An 18286-nucleotide genomic window follows, 5' to 3' on the forward strand; every position below is an offset into this window, starting at 1 on the left:
TCCCATGCAGTCCAGAGCGTCTCTTTTGCAGCCTGAGTTCCATCTGGGTCACTCTAGCTTTCTGCAGTAGTTTATTTTAGAAGTCTAACTTCTACATTGGTTTCATGTAAGATTTGCATTTTTCCTTTTCCCATGAGGGTAGTTTGCTAGGCAAGGGCGGGCATTGAGTGGCTTTGGCCAAGGAGCAGCACCGGGGTTGAGCCCACTCGGTCGCTCCTTCCACGCCTTTCTCTGGCAGCCACGCTCTGAATGACTCGTGCAGTGGGCGGAGCCAACTTGGGCAGGTCACGTGATAATCCGACCCTAAGGCCAGGACGTGCTACGTCACAAGAAGCGTAGTTGCGTCGAAGGGGGCGGGGAAGGTAGGACGAAGAGACGGCGGATAAGACGCGACGGGACCCCGGTCGCCGACTATGTGTGAGGGGGGCGGCGTGGGCGTGAAGGGTGCACGCGAGAGGGCAGCGGCGTGAAAGGTGCACTGGGCGCGCGAGGGCAGCGAGATGGGCGTGATTTGGGCCTGTCTGTGAGCGTGAAGGGGGCGGGTGGCTGCGCGAGGGCAGCGGGATGGGCGTGGTTTGGGTCTGTGAGAGCATGAAGGGGGCGGGTGGCTGCGCGAGGGCAGCGGCGTGGGCGGTGCATTGGGCGTGCAAGGGGGCGGGATGGGTGTGATTTGGGTCTGTACTCTGTAAGGCTGCAGGGGGTGCGTGAGAGGGCAGTGGCATGGGCAGTGCATTGGGCATGCAAGGGCAGTGGCGTGGGTGTGATTTGGGTCTGTAAGGCTGCAGGGGGTGCGTGAGAGGGCAGTGGCATGGGCAGTGCATTGGGCATGCAAGGGCAGTGGCGTGGGTGTGATTTGGGTCTGTAAGGGTGCAGGGGGTGCGTGAGAGGGCAGTGGCATGGGCAGTGCATTGGGCATGCAAGGGCAGTGGCGTGGGTGTGATTTGGGTCTGTAAGGGTGCAGGGGGTGCGTGAGAGGGCAGTGGCATGGGCAGTGCATTGGGCATGCAAGGGCAGTGGCGTGGGTGTGATTTGGGTCTGTAAGGGTGCAGGGGGTGCGTGAGAGGGCAGTGGCATGGGCAGTGCATTGGGCATGCAAGGGCAGTGGCGTGGGTGTGATTTGGGTCTGTAAGGCTGCAGGGGGTGCGTGAGAGGGCAGTGGCATGGGCAGTGCATTGGGCATGCAAGGGCAGTGGCGTGGGTGTGATTTGGGTCTGTAAGGCTGCAGGGGGTGCGTGAGAGGGCAGTGGCATGGGCAGTGCATTGGGCATGCAAGGGCAGTGGCGTGGGTGTGATTTGGGTCTGTAAGGGTGCAGGGGGTGTGTGAGAGGGCAGTGGCATGGGCAGTGCATTGGGCATGCAAGGGCAGTGGCGTGGGTGTGATTTGGGTCTGTAAGGGTGCAGGGGGTGCGTGAGAGGGCAGTGGCATGGGCAGTGCATTGGGCATGCAAGGGCAGTGGCGTGGGTGTGATTTGGGTCTGTAAGGCTGCAGGGGGTGCGTGAGAGGGCAGTGGCATGGGCAGTGCATTGGGCATGCAAGGGCAGTGGCGTGGGTGTGATTTGGGTCTGTAAGGGTGCAGGGGGTGCGTGAGAGGGCAGTGGCATGGGCAGTGCATTGGGCATGCAAGGGCAGTGGCGTGGGTGTGATTTGGGTCTGTAAGGGTGCAGGGGGTGCGTGAGAGGGCAGTGGCATGGGCAGTGCATTGGGCATGCAAGGGCAGTGGCGTGGGTGTGATTTGGGTCTGTAAGGGTGCAGGGGGTGCGTGAGAGGGCAGTGGCATGGGCAGTGCATTGGGCATGCAAGGGCAGTGGCGTGGGTGTGATTTGGGTCTGTAAGGGTGCAGGGGGTGCGTGAGAGGGCAGTGGCATGGGCAGTGCATTGGGCATGCAAGGGCAGTGGCGTGGGTGTGATTTGGGTCTGTAAGGCTGCAGGGGGTGCGTGAGAGGGCAGTGGCATGGGCAGTGCATTGGGCATGCAAGGGCAGTGGCGTGGGTGTGATTTGGGTCTGTAAGGGTGCAGGGGGTGCGTGAGAGGGCAGTGGCATGGGCAGTGCATTGGGCACGCAAGGGCAGCGGGATGGGTGTGATTTGGGTCTGAGCGTGAAGGGTGCAGGGGGCGCACGAGAGGGCAGTGGCATGGGTGTGATTTGGGTCTGTAAGGCTGCAGGGGGTGCGTGAGAGGGCAGTGGCATGGGCAGTGCATTGGGCATGCAAGGGCAGTGGCGTGGGTGTGATTTGGGTCTGTAAGGGTGCAGGGGGTGCGTGAGAGGGCAGTGGCATGGGCAGTGCATTGGGCACGCAAGGGCAGCGGGATGGGTGTGATTTGGGTCTGAGCGTGAAGGGTGCAGGGGGCGCACGAGAGGGCAGTGGCATGGGCAGTGCATTGGGCATGCAAGGGCAGTGGCGTGGGTGTGATTTGGGTCTGTAAGGGTGCAGGGGGTGCGTGAGAGGGCAGTGGCATGGGCAGTGCATTGGGCATGCAAGGGCAGTGGCGTGGGTGTGATTTGGGTCTGTAAGGCTGCAGGGGGTGCGTGAGAGGGCAGTGGCATGGGCAGTGCATTGGGCACGCAAGGGCAGCGGGATGGGTGTGATTTGGGTCTGAGCGTGAAGGGTGCAGGGGGCGCACGAGAGGGCAGTGGCATGGGTGTGGTTTGGGTCTGTAAGGCTGCAGGGGGTGCGTGAGAGGGCAGTGGCATGGGCAGTGCATTGGGCATGCAAGGGCAGTGGCGTGGGTGTGATTTGGGTCTGTAAGGGTGCAGGGGGTGCGTGAGAGGGCAGTGGCATGGGCAGTGCATTGGGCATGCAAGGGCAGTGGCGTGGGTGTGATTTGGGTCTGTAAGGGTGCAGGGGGTGCGTGAGAGGGCAGTGGCATGGGCAGTGCATTGGGCATGCAAGGGCAGTGGCGTGGGTGTGATTTGGGTCTGTAAGGGTGCAGGGGGTGCGTGAGAGGGCAGTGGCATGGGCAGTGCATTGGGCATGCAAGGGCAGTGGCGTGGGTGTGATTTGGGTCTGTAAGGCTGCAGGGGGTGCGTGAGAGGGCAGTGGCATGGGCAGTGCATTGGGCATGCAAGGGCAGTGGCGTGGGTGTGATTTGGGTCTGTAAGGGTGCAGGGGGTGCGTGAGAGGGCAGTGGCATGGGCAGTGCATTGGGCACGCAAGGGCAGCGGGATGGGTGTGATTTGGGTCTGAGCGTGAAGGGTGCAGGGGGCGCACGAGAGGGCAGTGGCATGGGTGTGATTTGGGTCTGTAAGGCTGCAGGGGGTGCGTGAGAGGGCAGTGGCATGGGCAGTGCATTGGGCATGCAAGGGCAGTGGCGTGGGTGTGATTTGGGTCTGTAAGGGTGCAGGGGGTGCGTGAGAGGGCAGTGGCATGGGCAGTGCATTGGGCACGCAAGGGCAGCGGGATGGGTGTGATTTGGGTCTGAGCGTGAAGGGTGCAGGGGGCGCACGAGAGGGCAGTGGCATGGGCAGTGCATTGGGCATGCAAGGGCAGTGGCGTGGGTGTGATTTGGGTCTGTAAGGGTGCAGGGGGTGCGTGAGAGGGCAGTGGCATGGGCAGTGCATTGGGCATGCAAGGGCAGTGGCGTGGGTGTGATTTGGGTCTGTAAGGCTGCAGGGGGTGCGTGAGAGGGCAGTGGCATGGGCAGTGCATTGGGCACGCAAGGGCAGCGGGATGGGTGTGATTTGGGTCTGAGCGTGAAGGGTGCAGGGGGCGCACGAGAGGGCAGTGGCATGGGTGTGATTTGGGTCTGTAAGGCTGCAGGGGGTGCGTGAGAGGGCAGTGGCATGGGCAGTGCATTGGGCACGCAAGGGCAGCGGGATGGGTGTGATTTGGGTCTGAGCGTGAAGGGTGCAGGGGGCGCACGAGAGGGCAGTGGCGTGGGTGTGATTTGGGTCTGTAAGGCTGCAGGGGGTGCGTGAGAGGGCAGTGGCATGGGCAGTGCATTGGGCACGCAAGGGCAGCGGGATGGGTGTGATTTGGGTCTGAGCGTGAAGGGTGCAGGGGGCGCACGAGAGGGCAGTGGCATGGGTGTGATTTGGGTCTGTAAGGCTGCAGGGGGTGCGTGAGAGGGCAGTGGCATGGGCAGTGCATTGGGCACGCAAGGGCAGCGGGATGGGTGTGATTTGGGTCTGAGCGTGAAGGGTGCAGGGGGCGCACGAGAGGGCAGTGGCATGGGTGTGATTTGGGTCTGTAAGGCTGCAGGGGGTGCGTGAGAGGGCAGTGGCATGGGCAGTGCATTGGGCATGCAAGGGCAGTGGCGTGGGTGTGATTTGGGTCTGTAAGGGTGCAGGGGGTGCGTGAGAGGGCAGTGGCATGGGCAGTGCATTGGGCACGCAAGGGCAGCGGGATGGGTGTGATTTGGGTCTGAGCGTGAAGGGTGCAGGGGGCGCACGAGAGGGCAGTGGCGTGGGTGTGATTTGGGTCTGTAAGGCTGCAGGGGGTGCGTGAGAGGGCAGTGGCATGGGCAGTGCATTGGGCATGCAAGGGCAGTGGCGTGGGTGTGATTTGGGTCTGTAAGGGTGCAGGGGGTGCGTGAGAGGGCAGTGGCATGGGCAGTGCATTGGGCATGCAAGGGCAGTGGCGTGGGTGTGATTTGGGTCTGTAAGGGTGCAGGGGGTGCGTGAGAGGGCAGTGTCATGGGCAGTGCATTGGGCATGCAAGGGCAGTGGCGTGGGTGTGATTTGGGTCTGTAAGGCTGCAGGGGGTGCGTGAGAGGGCAGTGGCATGGGCAGTGCATTGGGCACGCAAGGGCAGCGGGATGGGTGTGATTTGGGTCTGAGCGTGAAGGGTGCAGGGGGCGCACGAGAGGGCAGTGGCATGGGTGTGATTTGGGTCTGTAAGGCTGCAGGGGGTGCGTGAGAGGGCAGTGGCATGGGCAGTGCATTGGGCACGCAAGGGCAGCGGGATGGGTGTGATTTGGGTCTGAGCGTGAAGGGTGCAGGGGGCGCACGAGAGGGCAGTGGCGTGGGTGTGATTTGGGTCTGTAAGGCTGCAGGGGGTGCGTGAGAGGGCAGTGGCATGGGCAGTGCATTGGGCACGCAAGGGCAGCGGGATGGGTGTGATTTGGGTCTGAGCGTGAAGGGTGCAGGGGGCGCACGAGAGGGCAGTGGCATGGGTGTGATTTGGGTCTGTAAGGCTGCAGGGGGTGCGTGAGAGGGCAGTGGCATGGGCAGTGCATTGGGCACGCAAGGGCAGCGGGATGGGTGTGATTTGGGTCTGAGCGTGAAGGGTGCGGATGGCTGCACGAGGGCAGCAGCAAGGGTACGGGTGGCTGCGCGTGATTTGGGTCTGTCTGTGAGCGTGAAGGGGGTGAGTGGCTGTGCAAGGGCAGCGGCGTGGGCAATGCATTGGGCGCGTGAGAGGGCAGCGGGATGGGCGTGATTTGTGTCTGTCTGTGCCTTAGGTCTGACTCTGATGTGCTCCGCTATGAGCCTGTGCCCTGCCCCGGGGTCTCTGCTTCTTAGAGACTGGCACCAGTCTGCCGAGGCCAAGGAGTATGTGGGCAGCCTTCTGCGCAAGAACGCCAGGAAAGTCTTCGGTGAGGCTCCGAGAGGATGCAGTGGAGGCCTTTGTGAAGCCACTTACACTTTAAGTGCACAGAATTAAAAAAACAAAAATGGCCAGGCTGTATGTGAATAAAGGTATTTGCCTGCTATCCAGGTGAGCAGAGCCTGGACGGGGTTCACTCATACAGCACAGACGTAGGGTAGGGATTTTTATGTGGGATGACGTTCAAAGGATCCCCTGCAAACTCTTGGCCCAGCCAGATGGAGATTGATCTGTGATGGAGGCCTATAAGTTAGCTCAGTCCCCAGCAGGTGATATATGTGCCAGCCTGTGCAGTGTGAACTCTTCTAGAACTCGAGATCTCTTCTAGGTGAGAGGTTGGAAAAGGCACTTGAGGCTCCTCCCCAAATATACTCCTGTTGTCTGATCTTAAATCCCAGCTTAAAATATAACCTCCACTGTCCGCACATTGCTCTCACTGGGCTGGATCCTGAAGGGACAGAGATAGAATTATATCCTGGAAACGAGGTTTACAGCCCCTAAGAATTATTTTGGACCACGACTGGCTTACAAATGCCCTTGGGTGGTAAGGCTTCTCATTTTATACCTGACTGTGTTTTGTAAAATGCTGTTTGCTACTTTCTCTTCTGCAGGTCTGATTGAGAGGCCTGTTCTCCCTCCTCAGGTGGCTGCTGATACTGTCAGCTATAAGATCTTTGTGTCTGGGAAAAGTGGAGTAGGGAAGACCGCTATGGTGGCCAAGCTGGTTGGACAGGAGGTCCCCAGTGTACATCATGAAACTACAGGTAATGACTGAGATGCAGTAAGAGATCTATCACTAAGAAAGAAACATCTGTAGAGAGAGAATACAGTCTTTTAGATAAAACACCTTTACTTGGAAGATTTCTTTTAAAAACAGCTACACATATAGCAAACTTGGGACTGCATACTTTACCCCTGTTGTTTCAACCAGCAGCGATTGATTCACTATCTTTTTTTGCATGCAAACTCATAGACTCAGTCGCTAGTTTTGCAATTATCTGTACAGGATCGGAAGGTTTAGTGAATCTAGCCCATAATCTCTTTCTGTTTTCTGACCAGCCTTTATTGCCATCAGAATGGGTTTAGCACTTGGTTTGGGGGGATCTCTAGTTAGGATGCAGGCTGTGTCTCCGTTTAGCATTGTTTCGTTCCAGTTTATAATGTTTACTGACCCGGTTCAAATTTGTTTAATTGTTGCTGTTTTGCATTTCTTCACATGAGCAGATTCAACTTATTTGTCGGAGAGTGTCCCCATATCTCTTTCTCTTGTTTTTGTCCTCTACAGATGTTCCTTATGACTAACTGATTCTTGAGGGGACAGTGCTGAGGTGAGAGAGGTGGAGCTTTAAGTCTCTAGAATATGAGACTTCTTCTAAGTCCTGGCAGGTAGACTGAATTAACCCACTAGTCCCAGAATGAAATGTGGATTTACAAGAAAGAAGATTAGCAAAGATAAGAACCTAATCTTTCGTTCTGTCAGAGGAGGCAGGACACTACAGAGAGGCTTCGGGTGATGAGACCCTCAGGCGTGCTTCTGGAGCTGGTCTGTTAAACTGTAGACCCCCTGAGCCCATGATATTTCAAGATCCAATCAAGATTGCAGCTTTTACTTCCAATAAACAAACACCTCTGTAGCCGCTATTATTTTGTCATCCTGTCTAGCAGGTACTGAGCGGAAAAGCAAGAGGTATGCTGCTTTGCACAAGGCAACTTAGTATAAGTGATTCTATATTTGTGGAACTTTTGATCTGTTTGTTTTAGCCGAGTCTTACGTGGAAAACTTCACTGTTTTAGACACTATGAACATGCAGAAGAAACATGGAGAAGTTTTGGGTTTTAGGAGTCTTAAGCTCATTCTTGTTCTCAGATGCAGAGGGTATAACTTGATCTGTTTTCATTTCAGGAATCCAGACAGCGACAGTCTACTGGCCGGTGAAGCTGAAGAGCAACTCTCAAGTGCTTCTGTTCAAGTTTCAGTTCTGGGACTGTGGAGAAGCTACTCTGAAAAAGTTTGATCACATCCTTCCTGTAAGTTAGAAGCAGGTTCCCCACCCCTTGATTTCTGTCCTCACCAGTTCTGAGCAGAGCTCTATCGCCCAATACAGATGACATGCCCAGGTGCCACACTGAGAGCTGCATCCCCAGCCCTGCTGACCGATTGATAGTAATGGCACCCAGCCTGAATGCACTGCTGTAGCATGCTGAGGCCTGCTCAGATCTGAACATGGATCCCTCCTTTGGAGCCGCAGATTTTTAAAATCTAATCTATAATCCTCCATTTGTGAGTCACACATACCTATACAGGCTCAAGGCGACAGATCAAAGAGGAAGGGAAAGCTGTAGGGGAAGGGGGCATGGAGAAACAAGAGGAGGGACCTAGAAGTAGTGGGTGCTATATGGAAATTAAGACAGTTAATTGTCAAAGAGGTGAGTCTTCAGGTTTGTCTCTTTCCTGGTAGCTTCAGGTAGATCATTCCAGGTTTTTACACCCAGATACGTTAGCATAGAGTGGAAAATTCGCTTGTAATGAAGGTATTTTGTGGATGGCAGGTTCAGTTGGTTTCTGTTAAGGATTCTTTTTGATGTTTCAACTAGATGTACACAGAAGGTTGGATTGCCTAAAGTGTGTAACAGGCATTAGTTACTCCAGGATCCCTTTTGTGCTGCTGGATTTAGTATTAGCAGGAACTGGGGTAAATCTAACCCAGAAAGGAAAAAGCTTTACCCCCTCGTCCACCAAACCAAGCTAGCGGTTTTTAGCGCAGAGAGCCGCACTGAATGGCCTACGCTGTTCCCGACACTCATAGAGTTCCTATGAACGTCGGGAGCAGCATGGAACATTTAGCGCGGCTCTCTGCACTAGAAACTGCTACCGCAGTTTCGTAGGAGGGGGTTAATAAATTGGGTGCTGCACTAACATTTTGTGATACTCAGATTTTTTGTTTACCCCATTTCTTTCTCCTTAACTTTTTATTGATTGATTATTTTTTTTTTTTTTTTGAACTTGCTATACTGCTAAAATTGAACAATTCAGAACTAAGCGGTTAGAAAAGAACTCTAAATTAATGACAGGAAAGCTGCACTATCTCACTAATCAATTGTCCGTGTAATAGAAAAGGAGAAACAGAAAGTTACAAATCAATTGGAGAGAATTAAACTAATCTGGTATCTCAGGAGTCAGTCACCAGACCGAATCAGGTATTGTAGGCCTGGGCAAAGAGACATTGTTTTTACTACAGCCTTGAGGTCTTTATGTGAAATCATTTTTCATTAAGAATGACAGAAAATAAACCAAGCAATACTGTTTCTCGCAAAAAGCCTGCTATTCCTACCAGACTTGAACAAGTGATGGCATAGTCTCCAAATAAAAAAAAACTGTAGATTGCATCCAAATGGCACAGGACCATCGCCAAGATACCCACTCGAAGAGCTGACTCCAAAACCGAAATACAAGTGGACATTTCCAAAGCATAGGCTCCCAGGAGGCCTTGCTCTGCTGATACTTTATACATGCTCCATCAGTTAGCAGGCCAAACTTCTGTGCCTTAATGGGAGATACTGAGCATATTGTAATTCTCAATGACACATATTTGGGGAAGTTTTATGTATATTCTACATGAGGGAATGGTACAGTTTAAGGAGTGAAGAAGTTTTGTGCACAAAAGAGGAGCAGAACCTTGGCGTGATAGTATGTGACCAAACAGGTTGAAAATGCAACGGCGAGCATTAGGATGCTAGGGTAGATAGGGAGAGGTATGGCCAGCAAGAAAAAGGAGGTATTGATGACTGGTGAGACCTCGTTTAGACTATTGTTTACGATTCTGGAGAACACACCTTCAAAAAGATATAAACAGGATGGAGGAAGGCAACTAAAATGGTGTATGGGGACAGACTTAAAATCTCAGGGAAAGGGGAGATACGATAAAGATGCTTAAATACCGATGTGGCATAAATATGCATGAAGCAAGACTTTCAATTGAAAAACTCCAGAGTGAGATGGCATAGAATGAGGTTAAGAGGTGATAGATTGGGGACTAATCTAAGGAAATACTTTGTTTACAGAAAGGGTGGTAGATGAGTGGAATAGTCTCCTAGTAGAGGTGGTGGAAACAAACACTATGTCTGAACTCATAAGAACTGCCCTACTGGGACAACTGTGGGGAGCCACAAGCACTAGGGGTCACTCGGAGAAATTGAAAGGGGACAGGTTTAGAACAAATGCTAGGAAGTTCTTTTTTACCCAGAGGGTGGTGGACACATGGAACGCACTTCCGGAGAATGTGATAGGCCAGAACTCTGTACAGGGGTTCAAGGAGGGTTTGGATAGGTTCCTGGAGGATAAGGGGATAGAGGGGTACAGATATAACTTGAGGTAGGTTATAGAAGTAGGCAGAAACCACTTCACAGGTCGCGGACCTGATGGGCCGCCGCGGGAGCGGACCGCTGGGCGAGATGGACCTCGGTCTGACCCAGTGGAGGCAACTTCTTATGTTCTTATGAGCCCAGTATCCTGTTTCCAACGGTGGCCAACCCAGGTCCCAAGCAAGCATTGGACAGGCATGTGGGATCTCTTTGGGAGAGGAGGAGATAATGGACTCACTGGAAAATTCAAGGAAAACAAATTTTCATTTAAGTAATCAAATATCAATGCTCATCTGAGACCACTATTTAAGAGAACCAAAATGGATAGAAAATGAGAAGAATAATGGAGAAAATATTCTCCTAATAATGAAATAAGATGCAAAAAAATAAAAAAAAGTTAGCTGATATTCATTTTATAAAGTGAGGGTTATTTTAATAAAACATGAGCTAATCTAAAGAAGAAATAGCCATTGCATTTGAAGCAAATTCTAGCTTCCCCCAAAATTTTGTAACTGTTCTGAAAAAAACATAGGTATGACTTTGATATTTAACAAATACATCTGGAAGGAAACTGCAGGAAATAAATAGCACCCAAAGACAAAACTTTCTGGTGCAGATCCAAAAAGGTCTTTTGCTTACTCGGTGTTGTCTTAGACAAGTCTGGAAAAACCAACACATTTGAACCTCAGAATTTTAATATCCTAGTGTTGAAAATACAATCTCAAAATCCAATTTCTATCGGGTTCTAAGGCGAAAGTCGCTATCAATGTTAATCTAGCAGCTATAACCACAGACTGAGAGTTTTCTAAGAAATCTGTCAAGTCTAAGCTAGATGTCTCATTCTTTTTTTCTTCTTTTCTTTGGTGACAAAAGAGGAGTTTTAGGAAAATTAACTAATCTCAGATTTAACCTATTAAAGTTCTTTAATTGTTTCCAACTTCTTAATTCTTGTTGACAATCCAAAAGTTTCTCCTGATCTTTTTCCAATTTCTGTAAATTTCCAGAATGTTTATCCAGTAGCTTTTGATGTTGCCCCACCTGGTTTTGGAGAGAAAACACCCTTTCCAATATTATCCAAATGTTGAGGCACTGAACACTCCAATTTCTCAATAGCCTTACAAACTTCCCCTAAAGAGGTAGAATCTTGCTTGGACCTCTTAAGAATGCTGCATGTTCATCCAAAACCATATGGCTTGCTGTTAAAGTGCCTGTAGTCTCTCTTAGCTTCACTAGATCATCCCTGATCTTTACTTCCTCTCCGTCTCGATAATATTTGATTGACGGTATATCAAAGAAATAATAAACTTGGATAAACTTATAAAGGCTTGCATACATACCAGTGTTACAAAGAGCTTATATACATACAGTAACTGATAAAACATTGATTATAAATACAGTAAATGAGAAGAAACTTAAGTATATCTTTAGATGGATATTTCAGTAAGCTTTGATTTACAAATAACATTTTAAGAGGTAGTGGGTTGCAGGTATTTTGTACCTAGTAGCCATTCAGGGTGTGATCTAGATTGCATTGGGTCCCTCAGAGATTTTTGAAGAGCCATGTCTTCAGATATTTGCAGAATGTAGTATACACTTAGGTGACTTGAATCTCTGCAGAAAGTGAGGTCCAGGCTCCTACGATCAGATAGTTACAAAATTTACAGTGGGGTTTTTTTTTGTATTTTATATCTTTCATAGATGGAAATGGTGATTTCTTTAGTGCCTCTCCAGACTGGTACAGTTAATTGATGGGTAATAGCTCACCATGACCAGCAGGTGGAGACTGAGACAAAACATGGCTGTAATACAAGTAGCTGTGGTTCCCCCTAATACAGGGGTAGGGAACTCCGGTCCTCAAGAGCTGTATTCCAGTCGGGTTTTCAGGATTTCCCCAATGAATATGCATCAGACCTATTTGCATGCACTGCTTTCAATGCATATTCATTGGGGAAATCCTGAAAACCCGACTGGAATACAAAAGCCAACTCTTTTGCCTTTATTTTCTAGTTTGGAGAATCATATGGTTTTTCTTTTATTCCTCAGTTTATTTATTAGACTCCTGTGTGGAACACTGTCAAAGGCTTTGCCAAAATCTAAATACATTACATCAAGCTTCTCCCTCTATTCAATTCTCTGGTTACCCAGTCAAAGAAATTGGATCAGATTTGTCTGACAAGACTTGCTTCTAGTGAATCCATGTTGCCTCATGTCCTGTATTCTCTTATAAAAGTGTTTCCATTCACTTACTGTAGTTAGTTCCCTACTTCCTTATACTTTTGTGGAGAGGGACCAGGACCATTCATGACTCTGAAAAGGCCACCAGAACTTCCCAAAGTTCCTTCAGTACCCTCAGCTGTACACCATCTGGCCCCATCGCTTTGCCCACCTTTAGTTTGCAAGCTCCTCATGAACACAATCCTCTGAAAATCGATATTTTTGCCTGTTGGTGGTTTCCTGTCCCTAAGAGTTTGAAGTCTAAGCGTTAGATCTACTAACTTGCATTGATGTGCATTTGGGCAAGAAAGGGAAACTGCGGAATTGATGTTTGTGATGCTGGATTTTATTGTATCACACAACGAATGTAGTTCTCTATGCTGTAAACTGTATCCGTACCTTCCAAATTATGTGAATACATTTGTTGTGTGATTACAATAAAATCCGGCATCACGAACATCAATTCTGCTTGTTGGCATCATTCAACTGCCGATCAGTTGGACCGCTGGTTTGGTTTGCTGACTTTGTCTATTAATAAATGTGCCACACTGATGATGATATGCCCTTCCTTTAGATAGTTTTAACATGTGTTTGAAGTGCAGTAATTCAGGTTAGTAAGTGAGGCCTGAGATGATGGAGAATGCATGACTTGGCCATGTTGGTGGGAAATGCAGAGAGGTCAGGGTTCAAATCTTGCTTCTCATCCTGCTGCTCCTGTGTGTGGGCTGTTGGATCCCATGGGCAATGCCTGTCTGCTGCCCACTGTAAGATAGGAATGGAGCAGAAAACTATCTAATCGTCTTCTCCTCCTACCCTCTAGGCCTGTAAGGAGAAGGCAGATGCAGTTCTCTTACTTTTTTCTTTCACCGACCGATTGTCCTTTGATGATTTACCCAATCAGATCGCGCGTGTCTTGGATGGCTCTGAAAAGCTTGCCAGAATTGTGGTTGGCTCCAAGTATCCTTTTCACAGTTCTCTCACTCCCTTCATACCTGAGGATGATGGGATTTAGCTGCCTGAAGAAAGGTAAGGAAAGAAATGGAGTTCTGCATTTTTGGACTATGTCATGGCACCATAGCACCTGCCATCCTATGATTAGTGCCTGGCTTCCTCTTACCTTTCTTGAGTCTATGGAGAGTAGATTTACGTTGTATTGTCCTTCCACAGGGTTTTTAATTCCTCTGTATATGATTGCTGTGTATATTTGCTCAAACAAATGCTTGCTTTTTCTTTTGTTTCAATTCTATTACTATTAGATTTGGAAATAATCTTTTTCCCTGTACCCTTTGTTTATCCTATACCGTACTTCTTCTCTTTGTTCAAGTTTAAATGTGTAGTACTTTGGGTTTTCATAACTTTTTTTTTATTGGTGGAGGATGGTTTTGGTTTTTTTTAAATAATTTGTAGAACTTTATGAAGCAACAAAGAAAGGTAGGCAAGCTTTCAAGGCTAACAAACTGGTACAAACCTAGCAGAATATCAGCATTAAAAAAAGCCTAATGCAATCTCTTTCAGTGTTAATTTTTCAGACATTTTGTTCCCCCCCCTCCCAAAGCCTGGCAAGACTACACCATTACAACCTCCTCCCACCCTCAGTGCAATACACTAAGAATTGTGAGGATCCCTGTACGTTGCAAGGCAAGCAGACCAGAGGGAATCAGCAGCACAAGCTGCAGCAAATCAAGACAGCGAAATGGTCCTCAAAGAAACAGAAACCGGAGGAAGCCAAACTTATATTTAATTTTAAGAAATCCAACAGCAAGGATAGTGTGATCACCGGAGACTGGTGTGCTTCAAAGTAAAAAGATGCACAGGTCTGAAAACACTCCTGATGCAGCTAATACACTGAAGCAAAGGCCATGCCAGATGTTTTAATAAACTTTTGCCTTCTACTATCCCTGCCTCCAGTTGTTGTTTCATCTAAGGGCCACTTGATTCTACCTTGGACAAACCCATAAGAGTTAATGAGTGGCCCCAAGTTACCTCAGACAAATTGTAAGTTTTCAGATCTTTCCCCGCTTGTGAATGGATTTCCCCCACTGGGCCAACAACTTTTCCATTTCTCATCAGTACCAATATAGCCAGACACTAAGTTGTAGGGAATGGTCAGAGTGGGGACTCTCCTATTTAATAAAAAGGCGGCTGGGTTCAAAGGAATCCTCCCAATTGAATGTAATAGTGAATAGATGTCCATTAGGTCTGGGGCGTGGGACAATATTGCCAAATAGGAGCCATAGTTTCCCTCTGTCCACAGCACTGCAGAACCCACAACCTGAGGACACCCAGGTCCTGAAGACGTTAGAGCCGTGACCTGGGGCGGAGGGGGGAGGGGGGTGGAATACAATTTTTAAATAAAATAATAAAACCAATATTTTTAATAGCTCTATTTGCCTGTCAAAGAAGGCCAGATCTATAGCAATGTTGCAAATGGTGGTAAATGTACTGTAGATGAGAGCGGCCCACTGTAGGTAGATGACCCACATAATTTCCTTATACTACTCAGCGCCAGACTTCCCAAAGTCTGTCCTCATACGCCTTATGACGAAGACCACACACCATTTTAGTAGCCTTCCTCTGGACCGACTCCATCCTTTTTATGTCTTTTTGAAGGTGCAGCTTCCAGAATTGTACACAATATTCTAAATGAGGTCTCACCAAAGTCTTATACAGGGGCATCAGTGCCTCCTTTTTCCTGCAAATCACTACAGTTCTCTTGCAGAAAACATGTTGCACCTCTCAGTTCCTGCGGCAAGAGAGTTGCATTCATTACCCACCAGAACAGAAATGAGATCTTTTGAGGTTTTCCTTCATTCGGTATGCTCAGATTTGATCAGTATATGCACACTGATGTGACAGAGCAGGATGTGACAGAGTTCCAGCACACCTGGCAGCTGCCAGTGCTACGGATGAAGAGTGTGAACGGGCCTCGACTTGCTGATGGGTGGACTCTGGATGGCAGAGCAGGATTGACCGATGTGGCGCATATACTGAACAGATTGGCAGAGAACCTTTGGCACTATGACCAGGTAGCAGCGGGTCTAGTCCCCGCAGACTAGATGGGCTGACATTTAATGTTTCTCTTCTGAGAATGCAGACTTCCTCACTGGGCAGCTGATGGCAGGAGAGTTTCATGTGCCACTGTTGGCAGTGCTGGAAGGAGGAAGTGGCTTCAGTGTATCTGAACTTCAAAACCATTGATCCAGGCTTCACGCTGATGAGCCAGACGTACAGCATTATTTCTGGATCATACCACAAGAGCATGAGTAGTTTAGTTTTTCTAGTAACTGCATTGTAACCATACAGTATATATTGAAAATATTGTATACATATGCAGCTCTCTTTCAGTGGCCAGAAATCTAAATTCTCTCCTGGAGTTCTTTAGTTTGACCTTCATCCTTGGCCACTCTCTCTTTATCAGATAGGAAATGCTGGTAACTTTTCTTTGATTCGGTAGGCGTTCATGGCTACCTCAATACACCGAATATCGGACAGACCTAATAAAAGCAGTTTGGAACAATACAACAAATATCAAACACAAGAGGAGTTCACGTTGTCCTCTCCCCTAGTCTTCAACTCAACCACTTAAGCACCAAGATCTGTCATTCTTCCACCTGATGCACCTTGTCCAGTTTGTCTTGACTAGATTGTAAGCTCTTTGGAGTAGGGACTGTCTCGTCTATGTTGCCTATGTCTGGTAGCATTATAGAAATGATTATCATTAGTTGTAGTAAATTGTTTTTAAGGACCATCAGATGGAATAACATAGAATAAGTAACGACAGCCTAAAAAGAGAAAACTATCATACACTACAGAAGCTAATTGTTTCCTAGCTCTATTTCTGTGGAATAATTGCCTCTGAAGCTTCTACTGAAACTTCTTAGACAAAAATTTAAAGTAGCCCTGGAAGTACATTGTATTTTCAGTGGCACTTAGTTCTTCCCAAATTAGGACTGAGCGGGAGAAGACTGGAGTAATCAATACATCTGCTCCCTTCATCCTTTCCCTTGAATTTGTTCTTTTCTATTTGTTTGAATGAAATTTAGCACAATTGGATTTAAAAAAAGTGCTCCGAGTGCATTATCGAGGCTTTTGAGGAAGAAGCTGTGTAGCGAAATTGATACAAACAATGGATAAGTGTTGAGTCTTTTCTATATTTTCATGGAGAAGTTTTGTGTGGGACACTTGTGCAATGATGCCGACCCGTCCACGGTATGTTGATAGGACACAGTTGGTTTTCTGAGCACTTTATATATACTTTTTAAAAAATTTTTATAGTGACGAGAGAAAAAATATTTTTTTTCCTGGGATACGTTATCAATGAATGACTGGAATGAAAGGAGAATTCATTGTGTGTATGTGGAGTTCTCTCGGAAGAAAAACTTGCAGATCTCTGTATCCAAAGTACCTGTGAGCTGCTTGGGAAGACCAAGTGCTTCCCCTGTATGCACAATTTCTTAACTGAGTACAGTTTTACCCAATTAATGCTTGAGGGGTTCAAATCCCACGGCTGCTTTTTAATACTAGGCAAATTAAGCATGTACCTATAGCTCCTGCATCTACCCTAATTTGAGCTGCCGTTGAAGGTACGGAGGGGGTTCCCTTTGGAGCATGTGCTCAAACTTTAGTCAAGGCTAGTGGAAGTGGGGATTAAGGGCTCCTTTTACGAAGGTGCGCTACGCATTTTACCGCACGCTAGCTGAAAGTTACCGCCTGCTCAAAAGGAGGCGGTAGTGGCTAGCGCCCGTTAAGGCCCTAGTTCACCTTCGTAAAAGGAGCCCTAAATGTCTGGTCTTGTCAAAACCAGACTTGCAAATTGTATCCTTCCAGCAGCTGAAATGCCATTGCTTCCCCTTGGGAGTTGTCCCTCATCAGTGAAAGATAGGGCCCAAATTATTAATGGATTGTTTAATGTAATCAGGATATTATCAATAATTGCCATTGGCAGCATTCAAGTATCTCTGACTGCCTTCAACATCGCACCACTTCTTCCTCAGGCAGACTTTGCTGTCTTTTAGTCACTCAATATTTGTTTTTCTTCTGCGTTTGCCTTTTGTTTAATGTTTCAATAATGTACTTTTGTTTTTTTTTCCTAGTTTCTCTTCAATAAAAGTAAAGATGAAAACTCCAAGTGGCTTTTTTATTCTGCTCATTAATTTTAGACTGTTCCTTTTAAATACTTGTCTCTAGTGTTCTAGTTCTGAGTTGTTCTTCATTTAGCAAAGTAGGTTCTAGTCCTGACTGGACCCACCGCAGCAGACAGTTGCAGAGGTGGTGCAGCAGCATTTCCAGCCTTTTGAACACCAAGGCCCACCATTGCCAAAAGAAGTGCTAAGGAAATACTGAGAGCCCCACCAATCCCTCATCCCCATTTTAAAAGAAAGGGGACCGCATCAGAATGAAGCCGCCTCCTCTCGCTACAAACGCAGGAGAAGGGAGAAATCCTCCAGGCTCAGTTTTTCTGAGGAGCTAGATTTGCTTGCTGGACTCTTCTGTTCCCAGCACTTGAACTGAGTTCTCGGTTTGCCCTTTCCTCATTCTCAGCCTGGGGCTAGGACAGGGGTCAGAAGGACTCTGAGCAGATGCTGTGTACAATGTGTGGGGGTCGTGCAGAGCGGAGCCAGAGCTGCTTGTTATCTCTGGTGCTTCCATCTCACAGCTCTGCTCTTAGAGGAGAACCTTCAAATGAGTAGAGTGTGGCACACCGGCTGGGAAACGCTGCTGTATTGAATTAACTTATGGGTGATTTTTTTATTTATTTTTTTTAGTAGACTTGCAAAAAAAAAAAAAAAAAAAAAGTTTGAATGGCATAATTGAAGACTGGAGTTCACTTAGATACTGTTCTGCCTGGAGGAAAGTTGCTGTCGGGGGCAGGCTGAGCCATGTGCAGATCATTTATAAGTCAGTAGTTGCCAAAAGAGTATCTAAATGCAATTACTCGCCAGCCTACAATGGAGGTGGTCAGGCACGGTGAGAACGCATTAGAAGCTAGTTAGAAATATTTTAAGTCGGTTCACATTTAATTTCTGTGCAGCTATAGCAATCATACTACCTAAATATCTTTTTCATCTCCAGTATAAGGAGTGGGGGAGCCATTGCTTGCCTGGCGTCTGCAGCTACTATTCGGATTTCTGCCAGGTCCTGTGACCTGGATTGGCCCCTGTTG

The 18286-nt window shown here is 48.3% G+C and overlaps 1 protein-coding gene across 5 annotated transcripts; it reads left to right on the plus strand.

Annotated features, from left to right (window-relative positions):
* The first annotated feature begins 343 nt into the window (after positions 1 to 343).
* On the plus strand, positions 344 to 17245 carry CPLANE2 (ciliogenesis and planar polarity effector 2). 5 transcript variants are annotated; one of them, XR_004537132.1, is made up of 7 exons: positions 344 to 417; positions 5402 to 5536; positions 6159 to 6311; positions 7451 to 7575; positions 12944 to 13080; positions 14948 to 15268; positions 15310 to 17245. XR_004537132.1 is itself a non-coding variant. In XM_033922621.1 (6 exons), the coding sequence occupies exons 1-6, from the start codon at positions 414 to 416 to the stop codon at positions 15177 to 15179; spliced, it is 786 nt and encodes a 261-aa protein (XP_033778512.1). In that variant the 5' UTR covers positions 344 to 413; the 3' UTR covers positions 15180 to 17245. The 5 variants fall into 5 exon arrangements, 4 of the variants coding, with proteins under 4 accessions (XP_033778512.1, XP_033778514.1, XP_033778515.1 ...); XM_033922621.1 differs by having other exon boundaries at positions 14948 to 17245; XM_033922623.1 differs by having other exon boundaries at positions 350 to 362; positions 14948 to 17245.
* The last annotated feature ends 1041 nt before the right edge of the window (positions 17246 to 18286 follow it).

The sequence above is a fragment of the Geotrypetes seraphini genome, chromosome 15 (assembly GCF_902459505.1).
Source record: "Geotrypetes seraphini chromosome 15, aGeoSer1.1, whole genome shotgun sequence".
In the NCBI taxonomy this organism is placed as follows: Eukaryota; Metazoa; Chordata; class Amphibia; order Gymnophiona; family Dermophiidae; genus Geotrypetes; species Geotrypetes seraphini.

Excerpts from the sequence above, each read along its gene's own strand:
- CPLANE2 (XM_033922621.1), top strand. Across the intron at positions 5,537-6,158 it reads GAACGCCAGGAAAGTCTTCG|GTCTGATTGAGAGGCCTGTT; the intron begins GTGAGGCTCCGA and ends TCTCTTCTGCAG. Across the intron at positions 13,081-14,947 it reads AGAATTGTGGTTGGCTCCAA|ATTTGATCAGTATATGCACA; the intron begins GTATCCTTTTCA and ends CGGTATGCTCAG.